Source organism: Mus caroli, chromosome 9 (genome assembly GCF_900094665.2).
Source record: "Mus caroli chromosome 9, CAROLI_EIJ_v1.1, whole genome shotgun sequence".
In the NCBI taxonomy this organism is placed as follows: domain Eukaryota; kingdom Metazoa; phylum Chordata; class Mammalia; order Rodentia; family Muridae; genus Mus; species Mus caroli.
Window position 1 is genome coordinate 59,688,151 of NC_034578.1, and position 17,729 is coordinate 59,705,879.

A 17,729-nucleotide genomic window follows, 5' to 3' on the forward strand; every position below is an offset into this window, starting at 1 on the left:
GGTCCAAATGGAGGACTGGGCCCTTGGCAGAGGAGGGAAGGAGCTGTATAAAGGGGCTGTAGGACAGGAAGTGCCCGAGTCACCAGGTGCTCACCTCTCTAGGATACTTACCTCCTGGTGGCTTCTGGAAGGTGGAACTTTCTACTATCAGAGGAGTAGGCTGGTATGCCAAGCCTGCAGCACCCCAGCCCTCATGCCTGCCCCCTGGCCGGTTTGCACCTGGTGTAAGGCCCACCACCACCAGGGCTCTGAAACTGGCCAGCTGCCCCCCACACCCCCCAGGCATCGAAAGCTGTGTATCTATCACACTGTGCTGATTGGGAATGGGGAACAGGGATGGGCACAGAACCGCAGCTGGACTTTTGCCCGAGCCCTTTTCTTTCTGTCCTGGTTTACCACAGTCACTCGGGTGACAGCCCCGCGCTCCATGGCAACAGGAGGGCTTGTTTGGTAGAGCGATCCCCTTTTCTTTCCTTTTGTGCTGGGAGGAGAGTGGTCATCAGAAGGCTTTATTGGCTAAAAGCAGGACTTTTGAGAGAGGCAAACATGACAAGACATGTGACAGAATCCAGAGCCACCTCAGTCTGCCATGTGACCTTGGCGGTGTTACCTAATCCCTATAAGCCTCAGTGTGCCCCTCCGCAAAATAGGTGCAGGCTGCAGGCAGGATGCTGGGAAACCCGGGTGGAAGACTCCATGTAGGCTAGGGCAAGGTGGGAAGTGAGGGAACCCCAATGCTTCGCACTCTGTCCCCAGCTTTCCTGTTAGATTTAAACTTCACAGCATCTCTACCACCTAAACCAGGCCAGCCCAGAAAAGCTGTGCCCCAAAGGCAGCAAAGCGTCAAGCCACTTTGTCCTGTCTCCTCTGCTTGACTGAAAAGTCTGTGACATAAGAGCTCTTTGCTTTACTCAACCAGAGCTCCAATTACCCACGGGGGGGGGGGGGGGGGGGGAGGGGGGGGGGGGGGGGGGGGGAGAGAGAGAGAGAGAGAGCCAATCAATGCTGGGAGACAAGGAAGTGCAACCCTGAGGATGTCCGGAGCCTTCCTTAGTGCAGGCAGTGCAACAGGAACACATGACCCGGTTTGAAGAATCCTCAAGAGAGGAGAGGTGGTGGCAGGCGAAGCTACTGACCGGCTCTATGGGCCACAGGTCAGCAAACCTGGGCAACTGATGCAGGGATCCCTCTACAGTAATGCCCAGCCCCCAAATGTTCGGGATGCCCTGCATGCCATTCGGCAGCAGCGTTCTTAGTCCCGCTCTGTCAGCAACGTTCATGCATCTCTTTCCACAGCTCTCTGCCCTGGCTTGGACCCTCATAGCTCAACATGGCTGCTGGGCTCAGGCCCCGGCCTTATCTTCCTCCCTGCAGCTCCCAGTCAGTCAGTAGCTAGAGGCAGAGAGTGCTTTTTCCTCTGCCTCCCTTCTGACCTGTGGCTGGGACAAAGGGCCCCTTCCTCCTTTACCTAGGCCTTAATGTCTGTGGCAGGCCAGGTCTCCCCAGCCTTCCAGCCGGCCACTCTGAGCCAGCGTCTTCAGAATCCTCCATGCTCCACCCTTCTCTTCCTTCCACTCTTACCGAGGCTGCTCCGTCACGCCGGCCCTTGCCTGGCTGGGTATTTCTTAATGTCATTCACTTCCAACTGATGGGATGTTTATTTGTGCTCTGCGCAGGCTCCCCACCCTCCCGGGACGGTCCTAAGGGCAGGGAGCTCTTCTGTTTTGATCAGAGTGTAGATGTGTCCCACTTTTCTAGAACATTTGCTGGCCCAACACACCCTTAGTGAGAGACGCTGAGGACTCCAAGGAGCTGGGCTGTATCCTCTCTCTTCCCTGCTGTGCACTGATGCACAGCTGAACAGGCCACTCCCCAGACCTGGTCAACACCAACCTCCCATCTTCCCAGCCCCCACAGCTCCTCAGTCACATGCATTCATACTCAAGCATGTGTCCCCCTTCCCAGGACCTGAGCAGACTTCCTGAGTCCCGCTCAGCCCTCATTCACATACCTTCTTCTGTTTGTTTGCCTGTCCACTTCCCAAAACAGAGTTCTGCTTCCTTAAAAGCTAGACAAATCTGTTCTATCCTTGTCCTCTGAGCCAGAGTGATGGGTGGCATACAGCAGGTGCTTACTGGTTGTAGATTTGTGTATAGCCTTGATTGCTCGAAGGAAATTAACTGTGATTAGGGATTAAAATCTATCCTGGGACCAGGGACAGCAGGCTAGTCATGGGTCTGAGAATAGGATGTCAGTCCAGGAGGGTCCCAGAGACATCTCGTGCCGTTCCCCAGGGCTAGCAGAGGCAGCTCCGCCCCCTCTCGTGAGTGGCAGCTGTGCTGACCACTATCCAGCTTGGCATGGAGCCCCAGGCTTGCACATCTGAAGATTCGCCTGTCCCACTGTAGGTACAAATTGCTACCTTACTCCTTGGTGCCTGCAACTCCCAGGGGAAGTAAACCGGACACCGAATCTCCTTCCTGGGAGGAAATCCTGCCAGCATTCTCAGGACAAGGGACATTAAGGCCTAGCTAAAGGAGGAAGGGGCCCTTTGTCCCAGCCACTGAGGCAGGGTAGGGCCTGTATCAAGCAGGCACACCTTCTGCTCTGAACCCATAGGCTCACCTGGGCCGTGGACTTCCCAGTCAGCCATTTCCCCAGCTTTAAACCTTGCACCATGCAACCATTCTTCCACATGCCTGACCACACCAGACCCTCTGAACGCTCTCAAGGAGCAGACAGTCCTGGGTTGATAACCCCTTCCTTTCAAAATTGGAATTAAAGGCCCAGTGAGGTTAGACAAGTTGCCCAGGGTCACACAGCATGGCAGAGGCAGATCTCATCATAGGAGGCAGGCTGAGATTCCAGTTACTATTTGAAGTTCAGGAAAGGCTCTCCAGAGCCTGGATGGAGTCAGGAAGGATGAGAGGACCCCCTGGTCTCTTCAGCATTCTCTCTCCTTCCTCCAGATGCTGAGGCTCCGCCCGGCTTAAAACCCAGACGAAGCCTGCCCTGCCCGAAACTGCTCACCAGAAGCTGACTTTCCCTGTGGCTTCTGCCCTGGAGGATATGTTCAATAAACAGAGCTACTTTCTCATCTTCCTGTAAACATTTCAGGCAACACAAACAAACAGATATGATTTTGATCTGCTGCGGCTAACTCAGAAACAGGGCGTCACTTCCATGAAGAACTTCCCACCCCCCCAGCTCTGCAGAGCCCCCAGGGCTGTGGGGGACAGGGGATGGCAGGAAACTGCCCTTCCTGCTGAGGCTGCTCATGGGGGTGGGGCATAACCTGCAGTGAGCTGGAGTCCAGAGTTCTGTCCCTGTCAGAGGCACTCCTAACCACCACCCATCCAGGAGGACTAGTCGGCTGCTCAGTGTCTGCTCTGTCCTTACTGCCCAAGACTGTACTTCAGGGAGGTCAGGTACCCCCACTGAAAAGCACCATCCGCAGAGTAGGCTCTGTCTGGAGAGCCAAAGTCCCCAGGAGTGGCCCCCACCAGCCCCTTTCGTTTATTTATTCCAATGTTTGTAGGGCACATTGTTCTTGGATCTGGAATATTCGGTGGCTCCTGTTGCCAACGGGATTCTGGTTTTCAAATGGTTATTTCCTATGCTGCCATCCAGCCCCACCCAGCATCCCAAACACAGGACTCGCTCCAGCATCCTAGAAGCCTAGATCCTCCTTTTTCTCCCAGTGCTCAGAAGTGTCACTGTCACCACCAACTAACCTCCCTTGGTCACTGTCCTCCAGTGCCTCGCCCTTCTCCCCTCCTCCCTGTGGCTCTCAGTCTCAATCGCCCAGGAACCACTCCTAGGGTGTGTTCCTTCATCTCACTGTCCCTGGGAGAGCCAACTGCAATGCCTGTGTTATCAGCTATCTAAGGGCCAGAACCAGACCTGGGTGTTCCAGAAGGGATCTCTAAGAAACACACTGCCACCTAGGACAGCTCCCTGAGCATCTCAGTGCTCTTTAGAAATGCCAAGAGCCGACCAACTACAGAACTGATTACAAAACTCGGAACAACATTTAGACGGTCATGGGTCACGGAAGAATAGCGAATCATGCCACATCCAGAGTTCAGGTCCACAAGCCAGCCCCAGAAACAGGAAGTCAGACCTGGCCAGGTGAGCCCCAGCTGAGTTTGCACTTCCAAAGTTCTAGTGCAGACCCCAGGCCTGGTCCCCTACCCCCATACCTGGGCTGTCTGTAACACAAAGCACCATCCCAGAGTAGGCGGTTTTATGGGAGCCAGGGAACATTTTGCATCTGTTTATGCTTTCACATATATGTAAAATATATGTAGTATGACCTACTGCACAAACCCTGGGTGTGCAGAAATGGAGCAGTGGATGCTTACGCACACACATTCACTCCTGTAACCACTACCACTCTAGAAGGTTCTTATGTATGACCTCACACTCTCGGGTACCGCTGAGAACGAGATAGGATTTCATCAGAGAAGAGCTCTGCTGATGAATGAAAGAGACAGAGGGCACAGCCAGGCAAGGCCCTGGCTGGGAGGACCCCTCACCATATAGCATGGGCACCAGGCTACCCTAAGATGCAGCAACAAGCCCAGGCAATGGGACACATGTGCAACTGGACTTGAACGCTGCCCTTCTATGGGAAGTCTCTTGAGGTCCTCCCAGAACGAGGATGAGAAGGATAAGGGTGTGCTCGGTGGAGGACACACTCACAAAGAGAGGCAGGCTGCTGGGTCTGGGAACTCAGGGCAGGGAGGAAGATAAACAAAGGCCACATCAGGACAGCCGCAGGGCTCAGTCACTCCTGAACCCAGTCGCACCAGGAGATATTATCCTGAGACAGATGAGTCCTGGAGGGGGTGGGGGGCAACCCAAGGTCACACAGGAAGTGAGGGCAGGATTCAGGCAAGGACCTCTGGGTCCCACACGGCCTTGTTACTGTGCCCTGGCCATGTCTTCCTGGAAGGAGATGGGCCTTACCCAGCTTCCGCTGTATCTGAAGTCTAGGATGAAGGGCAGAACAGTGTCATGAAGTGGCCTGCTGGGTGCTACCCTTAGGAAACAGGGAAGGTGCCGGGTGTGTCTGCTTCTTCTCTGTCTCCAGGGCAACACAGGTGGAGGCAGGCTCTCCAAAAGTGCACACAGGGCCATGGCTCACTTCACTTCTGTAAGGCTCAGCATCCAGAGTCCCATGGCTCCTCCCAGCCTCTCCGCTGTGACTCAACCTCCCTGCTTAACTCCAGGAGCTTCCAGCTCTTGTGTGACCCACACTGAACTAAATGTGTGCCCCTCCCCACTGTGGCTCACACTCCTCCTTCTGGAATGGCTTTCTTGCCCCTCATCTATCCTCACCTGAGCATCCTAAAGACAGAGCCAGTCCCACCCCACCCCCCAGACACTGTCCTAGCCCACTCCTCAGAGCACCACAGCTCTGAGCAGGTATCTCTATCGCTGACCTCTGTGCCTTGCCTGGCATCCCCTTCCCCAGCTCCCCTGCATCCACTTGTCCTTCTGAGAGGCCTGCTCTCCCCACAGAGACACAATGCTGTGGTTTAACCCTGTGTGCATCCCCAAGGGCAGCTGGAAGCTTAGCTCACAAATCTTCATAGTCGTGCCTCTCTGTGTTTGCACCGGGGCTGGGGCAGGAAGGCGGCCAGTGCAGAGCAGGCCAGAGAAGCTGGCTGTGCCTCTTCTCTTCAGACCTGCTCAATCGTGGACCCCAGAGCTCACCCTGCTCCCTTCAAGAACCTCTTCTGACTGTTCAGTCCTTGGGGGCTTCATTCTGAAGACCAGGCCCAGAAAATGTCAACTGCTGAAAGGTTACCCCTCCAAGGGACTTACACCAGCTAAAGGCCCAGAGGGGCCTGGGGATGTCACTCAGTTGGTAGAGAGCTTGCCTAGGATGAACAAGGTTCTGGGTTTGATCCCAGCGTTGCACTTCGACAAAAACAAGAAATTACTGCACGTCAGCGCACAGGTACAGTCCCAGGGCTGGGGAGGCAAGGGCAGGAGGATTGGGAGTTCAAGGTTACCCCAGGGATATGAAGTAAATTCAAGGCTAATCTGGGCTTCTTAGCCCTGCTTTAAAACAACAACTAAAGGTCTCAAAGGGGCTGGACTCTAAAGCGAGCCTAAGCTGGAGGCTTGAAAAGGCACATCAAGAAAAGAAAGGCCAGGGTCCCATTTACTGTCTATCATCCACAGCCTGGCCAGTGCGTTCATAGTTTGGTGCCTGGAGACTCAGTTTCCCCAACTGAAAAATGTGGGTCACAGCAGAGTTTTGGTGTGCATGAAGTAGGGGTCGGGCCATGCCATGCACAGTGGAGGGGCAGGCCTCTGAGAACCTTCCTTCCCACTCCTTTACTGAAAGCCAAGGCCCACACAGTCCCAGCTCCATGCTGCTCCAGCAAGATGGTCCTCCCTGGCCCCACGGCTTTGTTTACTGCTCCTGAGTACCCATTCCTTCCCCTCCCCCATCTTCCCTTTCTCTCCCTCAGGCCAGAGTTTCAGCCATAACTTGGCTGAGAATCTCCTCAGGCTGGTGATAGGGGCTGGCCAGAGGAAAGCTCTTAGCAACCCAGGCTCCCAACTCAGGGCCTCAATGAATAAAGGAGGGAGGGCTGGCCAGAGCCCAGCATGCCAGGAAGAGGTTTCCAACAGGGACTGCAGAGGCCACAGTGGCAGCCTGGCAGGCCTCCATAATCCCAGGCTGCTGGTGGAGAAGAGATCAGAGATTGCTCCTCCTATCTCTGCCACGGTTGGACCAGGCCTCGAAGCACACACGGTACTCTTGGCTGGTCCCCTGGGGAACCACCCCTCTCCACTCAGGGGCCCCTTCCAATTGGGGCTGAGCTCTCTAAGTCTTCCCAAGATTCCAGAACTTTCCACCCTCAACCTTTAAATCAGCCCTGGAACTGCTAGTATCAGGCCAGTACCAGAAGCTGGGAAGCCCCCGCTTGACTGCACCTCACTAATGGGGGGACAGGAATTCCCATCCCAAAGAGCGATGTCCTTCCCAGACCCTCTCAGCCAGATCTTCTGGGTCTCTATTGGTTCCTTGGCAAACAGGGGCTGTGGGGGCAGGGCACATCCCTACACATCTTCAGTGCTCCTCTGGCTCCTGCAGGTCCTGAGAACTGAGACTGGCAGCAGCATCTGGCCGGTATCTTAGGTTTGCTCACGCCTTGTTCCAGAGATCCTCATACACCCTTGCTAAAGTGCTTGGCCCTTCAACAGATGTCGTGGGAGGAATAAGCCTGGAGCCTCTCTGCAGGCTCACAGTTAAGTCCAGGAGCCAGAGAACAGACCCGGAAATCATCAGCATGCGGCCGGGGATGTAGCCCAGTGGGTAGAGTACTGTCCTAGGCCACAAAGACTTGGGGTTCAGTTCTCAGCACTGTGTAAGCCAGGAATGGGAGTGGATGCCTGTAATCCTGACATTCAGGAGTTAGAGGCAGAAGAACCAAGAGTCTACAGTCATTATCAGCTACATATCAGTTTGAGGCTGAGCCTGAAACCATGTTAAAAAAAGATCAGTAGCACATACAATCACACATGTTGGGCTCTACCTGCTGGCTGGGATGCCGGGTATCCCCAAGCTCCAAGGACAGAGAAATCACTGTGCCCTAGGATCCTGGAAGAAAGGGCTAGCTCAGATCTCAAAGTAACCTCAATCTATAGTAACTTGGTTCTGTTCTCAGAAATCATAAAGACTGTGATCGGAAGGTAGACACAGGATCTCTAGAAGACAGGTAGAAGACAACGAAGTTATCAAGATGACCTCTCAGGTCTGCAGAACCCCCTTTCCCCACAAGCCCGACTTTCACTGGGGATTTCTGCAAAGAAGCCTTTCATGTGGTTGGCGGAGCAGCGTGATCAGAGCCCTCTGGAGTGCTTCCATCTCCGCCCATCTTTACCAATCCTGCCAGCTTCTGGATCCCAAAGCCATGAGTTCAGAAAGAAATTCCAGGCATTTAATTGGCTTGTTAGGGTTAAGCTTGTTAAGCTAGCAAGGGTATTCCTTCTCAGGAACCCCAAGGCAAAGCAGGCTGGCGCCCTAGTGTTCATGGTGTATCCTAGCAAGGTTCATTCCTGTTCAGGTTACCAATGGTGACCTGTACTGATGGGCAGGACTGATGGGTAGCATCAGGCTCTGGGACTGTGTGGGACCCCCTGCCCCTTCTGTGAGGTGCCATATCTGGGTTTCAGTGCTTTATCTAGCTAAATTTTAAAATCAAAGCAGCATACGTGTATGTGTGTGTGTGAGTGTGTATGTGTGTGTGTGTGTGTGCACGCGCATGCACGTCAGGTGTCTTCCTCAGTTGATCTCCACCTTCTTTTCTGAGATGGTCTCTCACCAAGCCTGAAGCTCACCAATTAGGCTAGTCTGGCTGGCCAGCAAGCTTCAGATCTTCCTGCCTCTGTCTGTCCAGCCCCAGGATTATAGCACATGTAGCCACACCTGACTTTTAACTTGGGTTTTTGACGTCCCAGCTCAGGTGTTCATGCTTACACAAATACCTCACTGATGGAGCCATCTCTCCACAGACCCAAAGACCACAGTTGTTTCCCAGGCATACTGTGCACCCCAAGCATACTGAAGCGGCACAAATCGACCAAAGGGGGAGAAAGAACAGCAACTTCTCATCTGTACGGAGCAGGAACAGAGGCTGTTTGGAAGAGCTTCCTTTCCGCCCACAGACTATGAATCAATTCTGGTCGGGACTGCAGTAGGGGAACATGAGCTAGTTATTGAATGAGACTGCACAGCTCTGCAGACAGCGAGATACTGGCACGGGTGGGGAAGCAGACACAAAGAGACCACACAGATCATCTCCTATGGCATCTACGAAGCACCCAATGTCCATATGACTTCCATGTTTACAGTGAGAGGGGATGTTGTAAGAGAACAGGTGCTCAGAGATGCTCGGGGACCCAGCCCAACAGTGTACAGGCAAAGAACAGAACAAAGACAAGGCCTGAACCTTCTGTCTTCAGCTCTCTCCTCTGGCTATGCTCTGGGCTTTGTTGACTTGCCTGACAGTAGTTAGACCAAAGGCTCTGGAGTCAGGCTGAGCCGAGAGGGGAAGACTTGCTGTGCACCCTTAGCTAGCTCTCTTCCTTCACTCGCCTCAGTTTCTGAGACTGTGGGATTTCCCATAGTCACGGGCCCCAGAGGTTTCCATAAAGATTGATACACTAATAATGTAATAAATAAACTACTTTTTTGCAGTGCTAGGGATAGAACCTAGGCCCTGTCATTGCTGGGCAAGTAAGTGCTCTATCAGTGAGCCACACTCTCAGCCCCTCTTAAAATACTTATAGTGTGGGTGGGGGTGATAATTCAGTCTGTAAGATGCTTGCCTTGGAAGCATAAAGACTTGGGTTGGACCTCAGCGTGGAGGCATACTGCAATCTCAGGCCTCAGAAGGCAGACTGGGAGGGGCACTGGGCCTTGCTGGCCAGACAAGTCTCTGAATCAGTGGGTTCCAGGCCAGTCCTACATGTGCACTCTCTCTGTCTTTTCCTTTCTATCTCTTTGTTTCTCTGTCTGTCTTCTTCTCTGTCTGTCTCTGTCTCTCTGTCTCTCTCTCTCTCTCTCTCACACATACACATATACACACGCATACACACACACACACACAGATGATACATTCTAAGCATTTGGAAGTATTAGCTACCTCTCTTGCTGTTGCCCTTGAAAATGGGACTCTACACCCGTGAGTGAGAGGCTGAGAGCCTCTTCCTAACTCAGCAGCCCTTAAGAGCAAATGAAAGGGACATGCAGGACTCGTACCATTCCTAAACATCAAATGTTGCTGTGGGGCTCACAGTTTCGGGGAGCTTGACCCTATGAACCAGGCTTCCCTGGAGTTAGCCCTGAGCACAGGTTCCCTGGAACCCTCCTCAGTGGGGATGTGTTTTTCCCTTTGTCTCTGTGCGGCCAGAGCACCTGGGGTGTGGGCCCTTGTCCTCACAGGCCCCCTTGCATGTAAGCCTGGGGCATGCGTGCTATGTTTTTTTAGCTCCTCCCTTCTCGATGCTCCAGCTGTGCTAATGCCCAGCTGTGGGGCAACGGCCTTCAAACACCTGTATACAGTTCCCCATGGGAGCACTTAAAGTCCGAGGCCCAACCTAGATAGTAAGAAAAGCCCCAGGACCTCAAATTGCCATGCCTGAGCTCGCTGGAGATGGAAGGCAGGCATCTCTCTGCCAGAGCCAGCTTGCCTTTTCCCAGAGCTCATCTGGAAACAAATGACCTCACTGTGCAGCCTGGGGCCAGAGTGACCACTGCCCTCCTAGAAGTCCAGGAAAGCTCTGGGGACAGGCCAGGGTGACTGACCGTGCCATGTTCACTTCCCTTAGCCAGGTTGGGGTCATTCTCCCTTTGCCGACTCTCGGACCAGGGGAGGGAAGGAAGCCACGGTTAGGAGGCCCACATCCAGGTCAGCCTTCACTCTGCCCGACTGCACTACCTTCCGCAGGGCACTTGGATTCTTCAGAGCATCCTGCATCATGGCATCCGGGGCATTAAATGAGAAGATACCCACATTCCACATTCCTCCTTGTGGTATGCAGGCAAAATCCCCATGGGCTTTGGAGTTCAATTCCAGACATTTGCACATCCTGATCTCTCACTGTGCCTCTTGATCACTCCTAGGTGACCCCTGTTTCACCTGTTACCTCCTCTCCATCCTTAACACACCTCAAGTCACTTCCTGACCCGTCAGGGGTCAGCCCCTACTAGAAGGATCAAGGCAGAATGGAGGCTGGTCCAGGCCTCTGAAGCTGCTGATTTGACAGGATACTAGTTGATTTCCTTCCTTCTTGCTGTATTAAAACTCACTGCCAGGTAAGTGTGGTAAGTACTTCATACCAACAGGCTCCTCCAGAGCTAGCAATAATCCCTATAAATGTTCCTGTTATCAATCCCAACTACTAGACGGGGAAGCACATACAGAGAGATTAGGCAGCTTGCCTAAGAACACAGAGCAAGTAAATGAGAGCAAGCTATCTTATCTGATCTCAAGACCTGCCTTCTGCCATGGGCGCCTTCCTTCACCAGGAACTAGAAGAGAAGCCTGCTTCTGGATTGGTTTGAACCAGAGTCTTCCATTTCGCAGTGTCAGGGGGATGGAGGTGAGTCTGCAGGTGTCACTTGCTGTTATAACCAGCCTGGCACATTGTCCGAGTAGCCTCCTGTCAGACACCATGTGCTGGACAAGACGTCTTTTGTCCTTAGAACAGACGATACATTCACCTCCCAGTTCTGCAAGGTACACACTTTTTCCCACCGTGGTGACCGCTAGGTGGCGCACGCCTTTAATCCCAGCACTTGGGAGGCAGAGGCAGGTGGATTTCTGAGTCAGAGGCCAGCCTGATCTACAGAGTGAGTTCCAGGACAGCCTCAAAAAAACCAAAAAAAAAAAAAAAAAAAAAAAAAAAAAAAAAAAAAAAAAAAAAAAAAAAAAGATGGCAACTAGGAAGAGGAGATTGGAAAGGCTGAGTTTCCAAGTCAGAATCGGGGCTTGCATTCGCCTCTGACCCACATCAGCTCTGTGACTAGGGTGTGGTGACCTCTCCACCCACAAGGCTCTGTTTACTCATCCTTAAACCAAGAGGGCTCTCCAGGGTGCAGATGGCCTAAGGATTCAGGGCTGTGGCTCAAGCACGCACTCTGTAAATTGAGTCCCCAGCAAACCCCCGCAGCCCCCAGTGCTTCCTTAATTAATTAGAAGGAAGGACCAGGCCAGAAACTGATTACAAAGTCCCTCCAGGGGCCCCTGCAGGGGTGAGGGGAAGAAGGAAGAACCAGTGGCAGCTCCCCCTCCCCCACTCTTTCATGCCCCCAAGCAGCTGGTGCCACTCCAGACTCACAAAGGGAGGCTCATTCTAAACAGCGCCTTCTCATGTGGCAGCCACTGGCTTTGCATCTGCCCTGCCCTGGCAGGGCCTGCCTGCCTTGTGCCAGCTGCTCCCAGCTGCCCTGGCTGCAGGCTACTCTGGAGCTGGGGCCTGGGTCCCCAGAGGCCACCTAGTAAGCTCAGGGCAGTGTAGCTACTCTACAGAAGAGGGAAGGAGCAGGGCCAGGCACACAGGGAGTCCACACATTGCCTCATCTCCTGGACCGCCTAACAGCTCTGAGAGCCAGGCAGATGCAAATCAGTCACTGGCTGCCCTTGTGCCAGGAGGCGAGACTCTGCTGGCAGTGGTGGCTCCAGCGGTGTTGGCTGCGGCTGTGTCTGCCCAAGAGCCATGGAAAAACTCACTCCAACCCTGAGCCTCCAGGCCCGAAGCTGCCAGGCCAGGGGTTCTGCCAGCAGCTGGGCTCCTAACTGGCAAGTTCTGCACTACTTTACAGTCCTTCCCAGACGATTCTAAGAGTGACCACTGGTGCCAAGGGGTGAGGTCTCCCATGAGAGGGCCTCTGGGCCCAACAGTAACAAAGGACTAAGGATGTCTCTAGAAAATGAGCTTACGGGGCTGGAGAGATGGCTCAGAGGTTAAGAGCACTGACTGCTCTTCCAGAGGTCCTGAGTTCAATTCCCAGCAACCACGTGGTGGTTCACAACCATCTGTGATGGGATCTGATGCCCTCTTCTGGTGTGTCTGTCTGAAGACAGCTACAGTGTACTCATATACATAAAATAAATTTAAAAAAAAAAAAAAGAAAATGAGCTTACTATCCTATGGCAGAGATGGGAAGGAAGACAGGAAGAAGGAAGGAGCCTGCATCTATTGAGTGCTTACAGCATGCAGGCAGGAAGGAGCCTGCATCTATTAAGTGTTTACAGCATGCAGGCAGGACTGACTGCTGACGGCCATCTGCGCAGCCTTGAGTTCTAACTTGGGACTCTGTCTCATCTCTTCCATCCCTGCTCCTCTAAGGTCCTGGAGGGCATGGACACACAGACACTCACAACACAACACACACACACACACATACCATGAGGAGGTGATCCAGCAGAGGGGAATCCAGATCCCAGCAGCACAGACAGGGAAGCTGAACAATACTGTTCAGGCTGCCTGAGTTCCCTTTGAGGAGTAACTCCACCAGGAGGGAGGCCATTCAGAATCTCAAAGACTGGCTTTCAGCCCTCCAGCTCCAGACTGACCAATGGCTGGAGCAGGTCATGACCTGTGCTCCCAGGATCTCGGGTCCCTCATTTTCCAAGGAAAAGCATAGGATGTTTGACGTCGTCGCTAACATTCTGCTCTCCACTGGTGGCTCCCCGATGCCCAGGAGGCATCTGATCTTTGCCAAACACTGTTTCCTGGCCAGGGCCATGAGGTCCACAGCTCCTTTCCCTTTCAACGGGAACCAGGTGCTCCTGTAAGCGGGCTGAGGCTGTGATTAAGGCAGGAGGCAGACAGCTGGCCTACAAAGAAGCCCAGAGACATGGCGACAATGTCACCCCCTTTCCTGGAGTCACTGTTCAGATAGGAGGTGGCTGCCATAGAGGGTCACCTCTGCCCACACACTCACCCCTAGGTGCTCCTCATGTTCAACTGGTTCCTGCCACTCGGGGTACACTGTGATCTCCAAGTTAGCCTCAGAGCCTGAAAAGCTCACTACTTCACCCAGTGGTTCCCAACCTTCCTAATGCTATGATCCTTTAGTCTGGTTCCTTGTGTTGTGGTTGACCCTCACTCAGCCATACAATTATTTCCGGTACTACTTCATAACTGTAATTTTGCTACTGTTAGGAATCGTAATGTTATGAGGAATCTGTTATGAGTCTCCAGAGGGGCCACCACACATAAGCTGAGAACCACTGCTCTAACTCAACACAGCATAAAGGAGAATAGACAAGCCCAGCTGGTATAAGGGACCTCTTTCTAGACCTACAAGTCCCACCGCTCCTAGGCCTACAAGCCCTACCCGTAATCATATCTCAATCAAGAGGCAGGCAAGAGATCTGCATACCGCTTCCATACCGTCTGGACTTTTCTTCCAGTTTATGAACTTGTACTTTGAGCGCACACAGTTCTGATTCCTTTTACGCTCTGATCTACCTGATAGCGGTTCAGGTGTTGGGAGGTAGGGAAGCAACATCAGCACTGGAGGGTCAGGGACTGGATCCAGATAGAACACCAGGAAGGGCAGGCATGAGAACTGAGCATGAAAGCGGTCTGGAGTGCTTGTCACCAGGAAGTAGCTCTGGGCTTTCCTAGAGGACTAGTTTTGTAGAAGAAGAGGCTGAGGCGTGGCCTTGACCAGGTATTTCCAGGCTGGGAAGCTGCATCTGGTCTTTCCCTCCACTGTCCCCCAACCCCTTCCATAAAGGAATTAGGATTGCTTGGCAAAACACATTCAATAGAGATGCATGCATATCGTAAGAAAGGTGTCCTAATATGTCACCAGTGACAGCATGGCTGTGTGGCTGTTGACACTTAGGGCAGATGTCCCTTCACAGCTTCCAAGGCATTTGTGGCTCCCTGAGGAATGGGTTGGGAAACAATGAAAGGCAGGGTGGTCAGTGGGAAACTGGGACTCAGCTCCAGCTGATCCTCTAGCAACTTCCTGTCTGCTTTGTCGTCTTTATTTTGTGTAAGTCCCTCTGAGAGCTCAGAGCCTGTGACCTCCACCAAGCACTGGCCCAGAGGATTCTGTCAGGGGACACAGAGGGACACCATGACTCGACCTCTGGAGCAAGATGACTAGAGGTTCATCACTAGTCACTCTGTCCCCTACCGTGACTCCATCTCCCACATTCTTTGTGGGTTCTCCTTTTTAGTCTGTAACAGGACCACCCCCCAGATCACAGTCCCCAAGTATACCTTGTTAGAAGGTATGAGAAGACATGGCTCATTGGAACCAACTCTTGCCCAAAGTCTGAGGAGAGAAATGACTGGTCTAAGGTCACACAGCCAGTTGGTGGCCAGCCTAGGACACCTAGAGGCCATATCTTCTAACTCTTGGGGCAATGGAAGAGCCTTGTTCAGTAGGGACTCCCTGTGCCGTACAGGAATGGGGTTGTGCCATACAGGCCTGGTGTAGAGAGAAGACAGGGTTAAAGTGGGGATTTTATTTAATCCTCTGATCTGGCTTAAGCCAAAGCCACCTTGGTTTCAGCAGGAGACAAGAGACACACACGGAAGGGTTCGTTGGGGGCTGGGCAGGGAGGTGTCAGAGTGTTAGAAAATAATCCTCGTGTACCTAAGGGAAGGTCTGACAGTGGGCTAAGAGGGCCCCACTTCCACCATCTCACCGTCCCTGGCCCCCAGACAGTGTCCCTCTGCTGTGGAAGCCCCACACCCAGTCATTACAGACTGATGGCTCAGCAGGAGACTGAGACAGACTTGAGGGTAAATCCGAAACCTGCCATACTTATATTAGCTATGTGACCTTAGGCAAGTCACCTCACCTCTCTGAATCTCAGCTTTTTCCTCAGTTAAACAGTTTTACATTCAAGGGAGAAAAGTTGTCTGAATCTGTGTGCATAGACAGGAGAGGTTGCGGGGTCAGTCTTTGTAAGGTCATCTTCAGCCTTAACACTTATGCCCCCACCGGGCCCATGAATTGCTCCTCAGCCCCCACCTGCCTGAAGCTTTGGCATTTACAATCTCCATAACAACACATCTCTGCCCAGCTGCATTTATGTTCATTTAAGAGCCCTAAGCACCCTGCCGCTTGATATAGCTAGCTTGACAAAGGCCAGGCACATACGCCCCCAGCCCACAGGTTCTCATTCTCATAAAGCTCCCAAGTCCCAGAACCAAGGGCAATGACAAGGTCTGAAGTGAAGTCCAAGCCGGACTGAGCAAGTCGCTGGGGGTAAGGAGCTTATTAGAAGGATCTAGAATGGACCGCCCAGCCTTTCTGTAAGGCTTTGACCACAGCAGGCTGCCTGGCCTGCTTGGCTTCTACCTCCCCAGCTGTGAGAGTCAGCTGAGCATCTGGGAAAGATGGAGTCTGGCCTAAGGTGTATAGACGGCCAAATCCACGGCTAAGGCCGATGCCAGGGTGTGAGGTCAGCACTCCAACAGAACCTGGGAAGAGTACAGTTCATACTCTTCACTTGTTTTTCCCACCACTACCAAGGCTCATCTTATCCCATTGCAGAAAAGGAAACCTAAGCCCAAAGTAGGCCTAGCCCTTCTCCGTAGAGAGACTCAAATCTGCCTTGGCCCAGGGCTTATCCCACTGCCCCAACGGTCTCTCCTCTTAACTCCATTCTTCCATTGGCAGGGAAGACGTCCCAAAAAAAGTTCTTCAACAAACCCGGGCTCCTGTGACAAGTCCAAGAACCTCTTCCAAACTGGGGTCTGCCAGGATGCCTACCTGATCCTCTCTGTCACACTCCCTGCCCATCCCACCCCGATGCAGTAGAACCTTCCCTGTCTCTGGCAGCCACTCAGGGATCCGGCAGCGCCTCTACAGGGTAGCTTTGGAGTCAGGCCCAGGCTTCTGGAGTAAATGGCAAAGACAGGCAGGTGGGGTTCAGCTCCCTTGTGTGTCTGACTAGCATGGCCAGCCCATCCCTGCATCATCAGCATGGATCCCTCAGTCCTCACGGCGCGTGACACTGAAGGACAGACACCCAGAGCGCCAGCCAGCCCGAAGCAGCTTTCCAGGGGTTAAAATTGCAGCACCTTCCACAAGAGTTAAAAATGCAGTCCCGGGGCGCACAGTGATGTGGTCCACACCGTCCAGGATAGCTACGAAGGAGCATCCCCTCCCGGCATCCCGTAATCCCCTGGGGGGCCGAGCGACTCCTGGGAGCTGGAGCGCGCGCGCGCGCGCGCGATTCCTTCCTAAGCCCCTCAGTCCCTGCCCGGGGGGTTGTAGCACCCACGGGTCCCCAGCGTGGCGACGGTCTGCGCTGCTTACCTTTGTGACAGTCATACAGAAAGCGGGCGGCGGGGCTGGGCGCGGGCGGCGGCAGGCGGCTGGGCCGGGCTGGGGACCGCGCGCTCGGGAGGCCGCTGGCTGATGTCAGCCGCGGCCGAGCATCTATAATAGATGAGGCCGCCGCGCCGCAGGAAGGCGAGGCAGGAAGAAAGGCGGGCGGCGGGCCGCGCGGGGGGCGGGGAGGACCGACCGGGGACTCGCTACAAAGAGGAGGCGGAGGCAGAGGCGGGAGTGCAGTCCGGGCGCCTGACGGTCCCCAGCCCCGCGCGTCCAGGCGCGGCCCCCTCGGGCTCCTGGCACCTGCGGCCGGGGCCGTGGGCGGGGACCCGGCCTTCGGTGCCGCGTTGGCTCCGGGCGCCCGGTGAAGTCACAAGCTGGACGGGCGCGGCGCGCGGCCGGAGATGCCTTCCCAGGGCTGGTCGCCCCCTGGAGGTTCCCAAAGTCCACCCGCTACGGGTCCCGCAGCTGCCACACGAGTTCAGGGTGGCCAGGAGGGCTCGTGGAAGCACTCCTTTGCATCTCAGTGATGAACTCGCCTAAGGCCAATGTGGTCCATGTTACATAGGAAGTGGCAGGACCTGAGTGGAAAGTACTTAGACAGAGGGGCATAGGGCCCAGTTGGCTCTTGGCTCGCCAGACTCGCCCAGAGGCTCTCTGCTTGGTTGCAAGCTTCTTAGAGGTTTCCTTTGCAGATCCTGAGTTCTATAGTTATAGGGACACAGGAGGAGCTCTCTGTAAGAGAGGCAGGACCGACCCTCCTCAAGAGCGTTCACATCACTGGGGAGATGACAGGTGCAGTTGCTCTAGGCAAATCCCAGCCAGGTTACCTGCACCCTGTAGCAGCTGCAGGAATTTCAAGTACAATTGCCTGAATATGGCTACG

The 17,729-nt window shown here is 53.8% G+C and overlaps 1 protein-coding gene across 1 annotated transcript in view; it reads right to left on the bottom strand.

Annotated features, from left to right (window-relative positions):
• Positions 1 to 17,267, bottom strand: part of Coro2b (coronin 2B) — a 112,726-nt gene extending 95,459 nt beyond the window's left edge. Inside the window, exon 1 of the mRNA XM_021171628.2 lies at positions 16,826 to 17,267. Within this exon, the coding sequence (XP_021027287.2) occupies positions 16,826 to 16,840 (15 nt within the window). The 5' untranslated portion in view covers positions 16,841 to 17,267. The remainder of the gene's footprint in view (positions 1 to 16,825) is intronic.
• Positions 17,268 to 17,729: the final 462 nt, after the last annotated feature.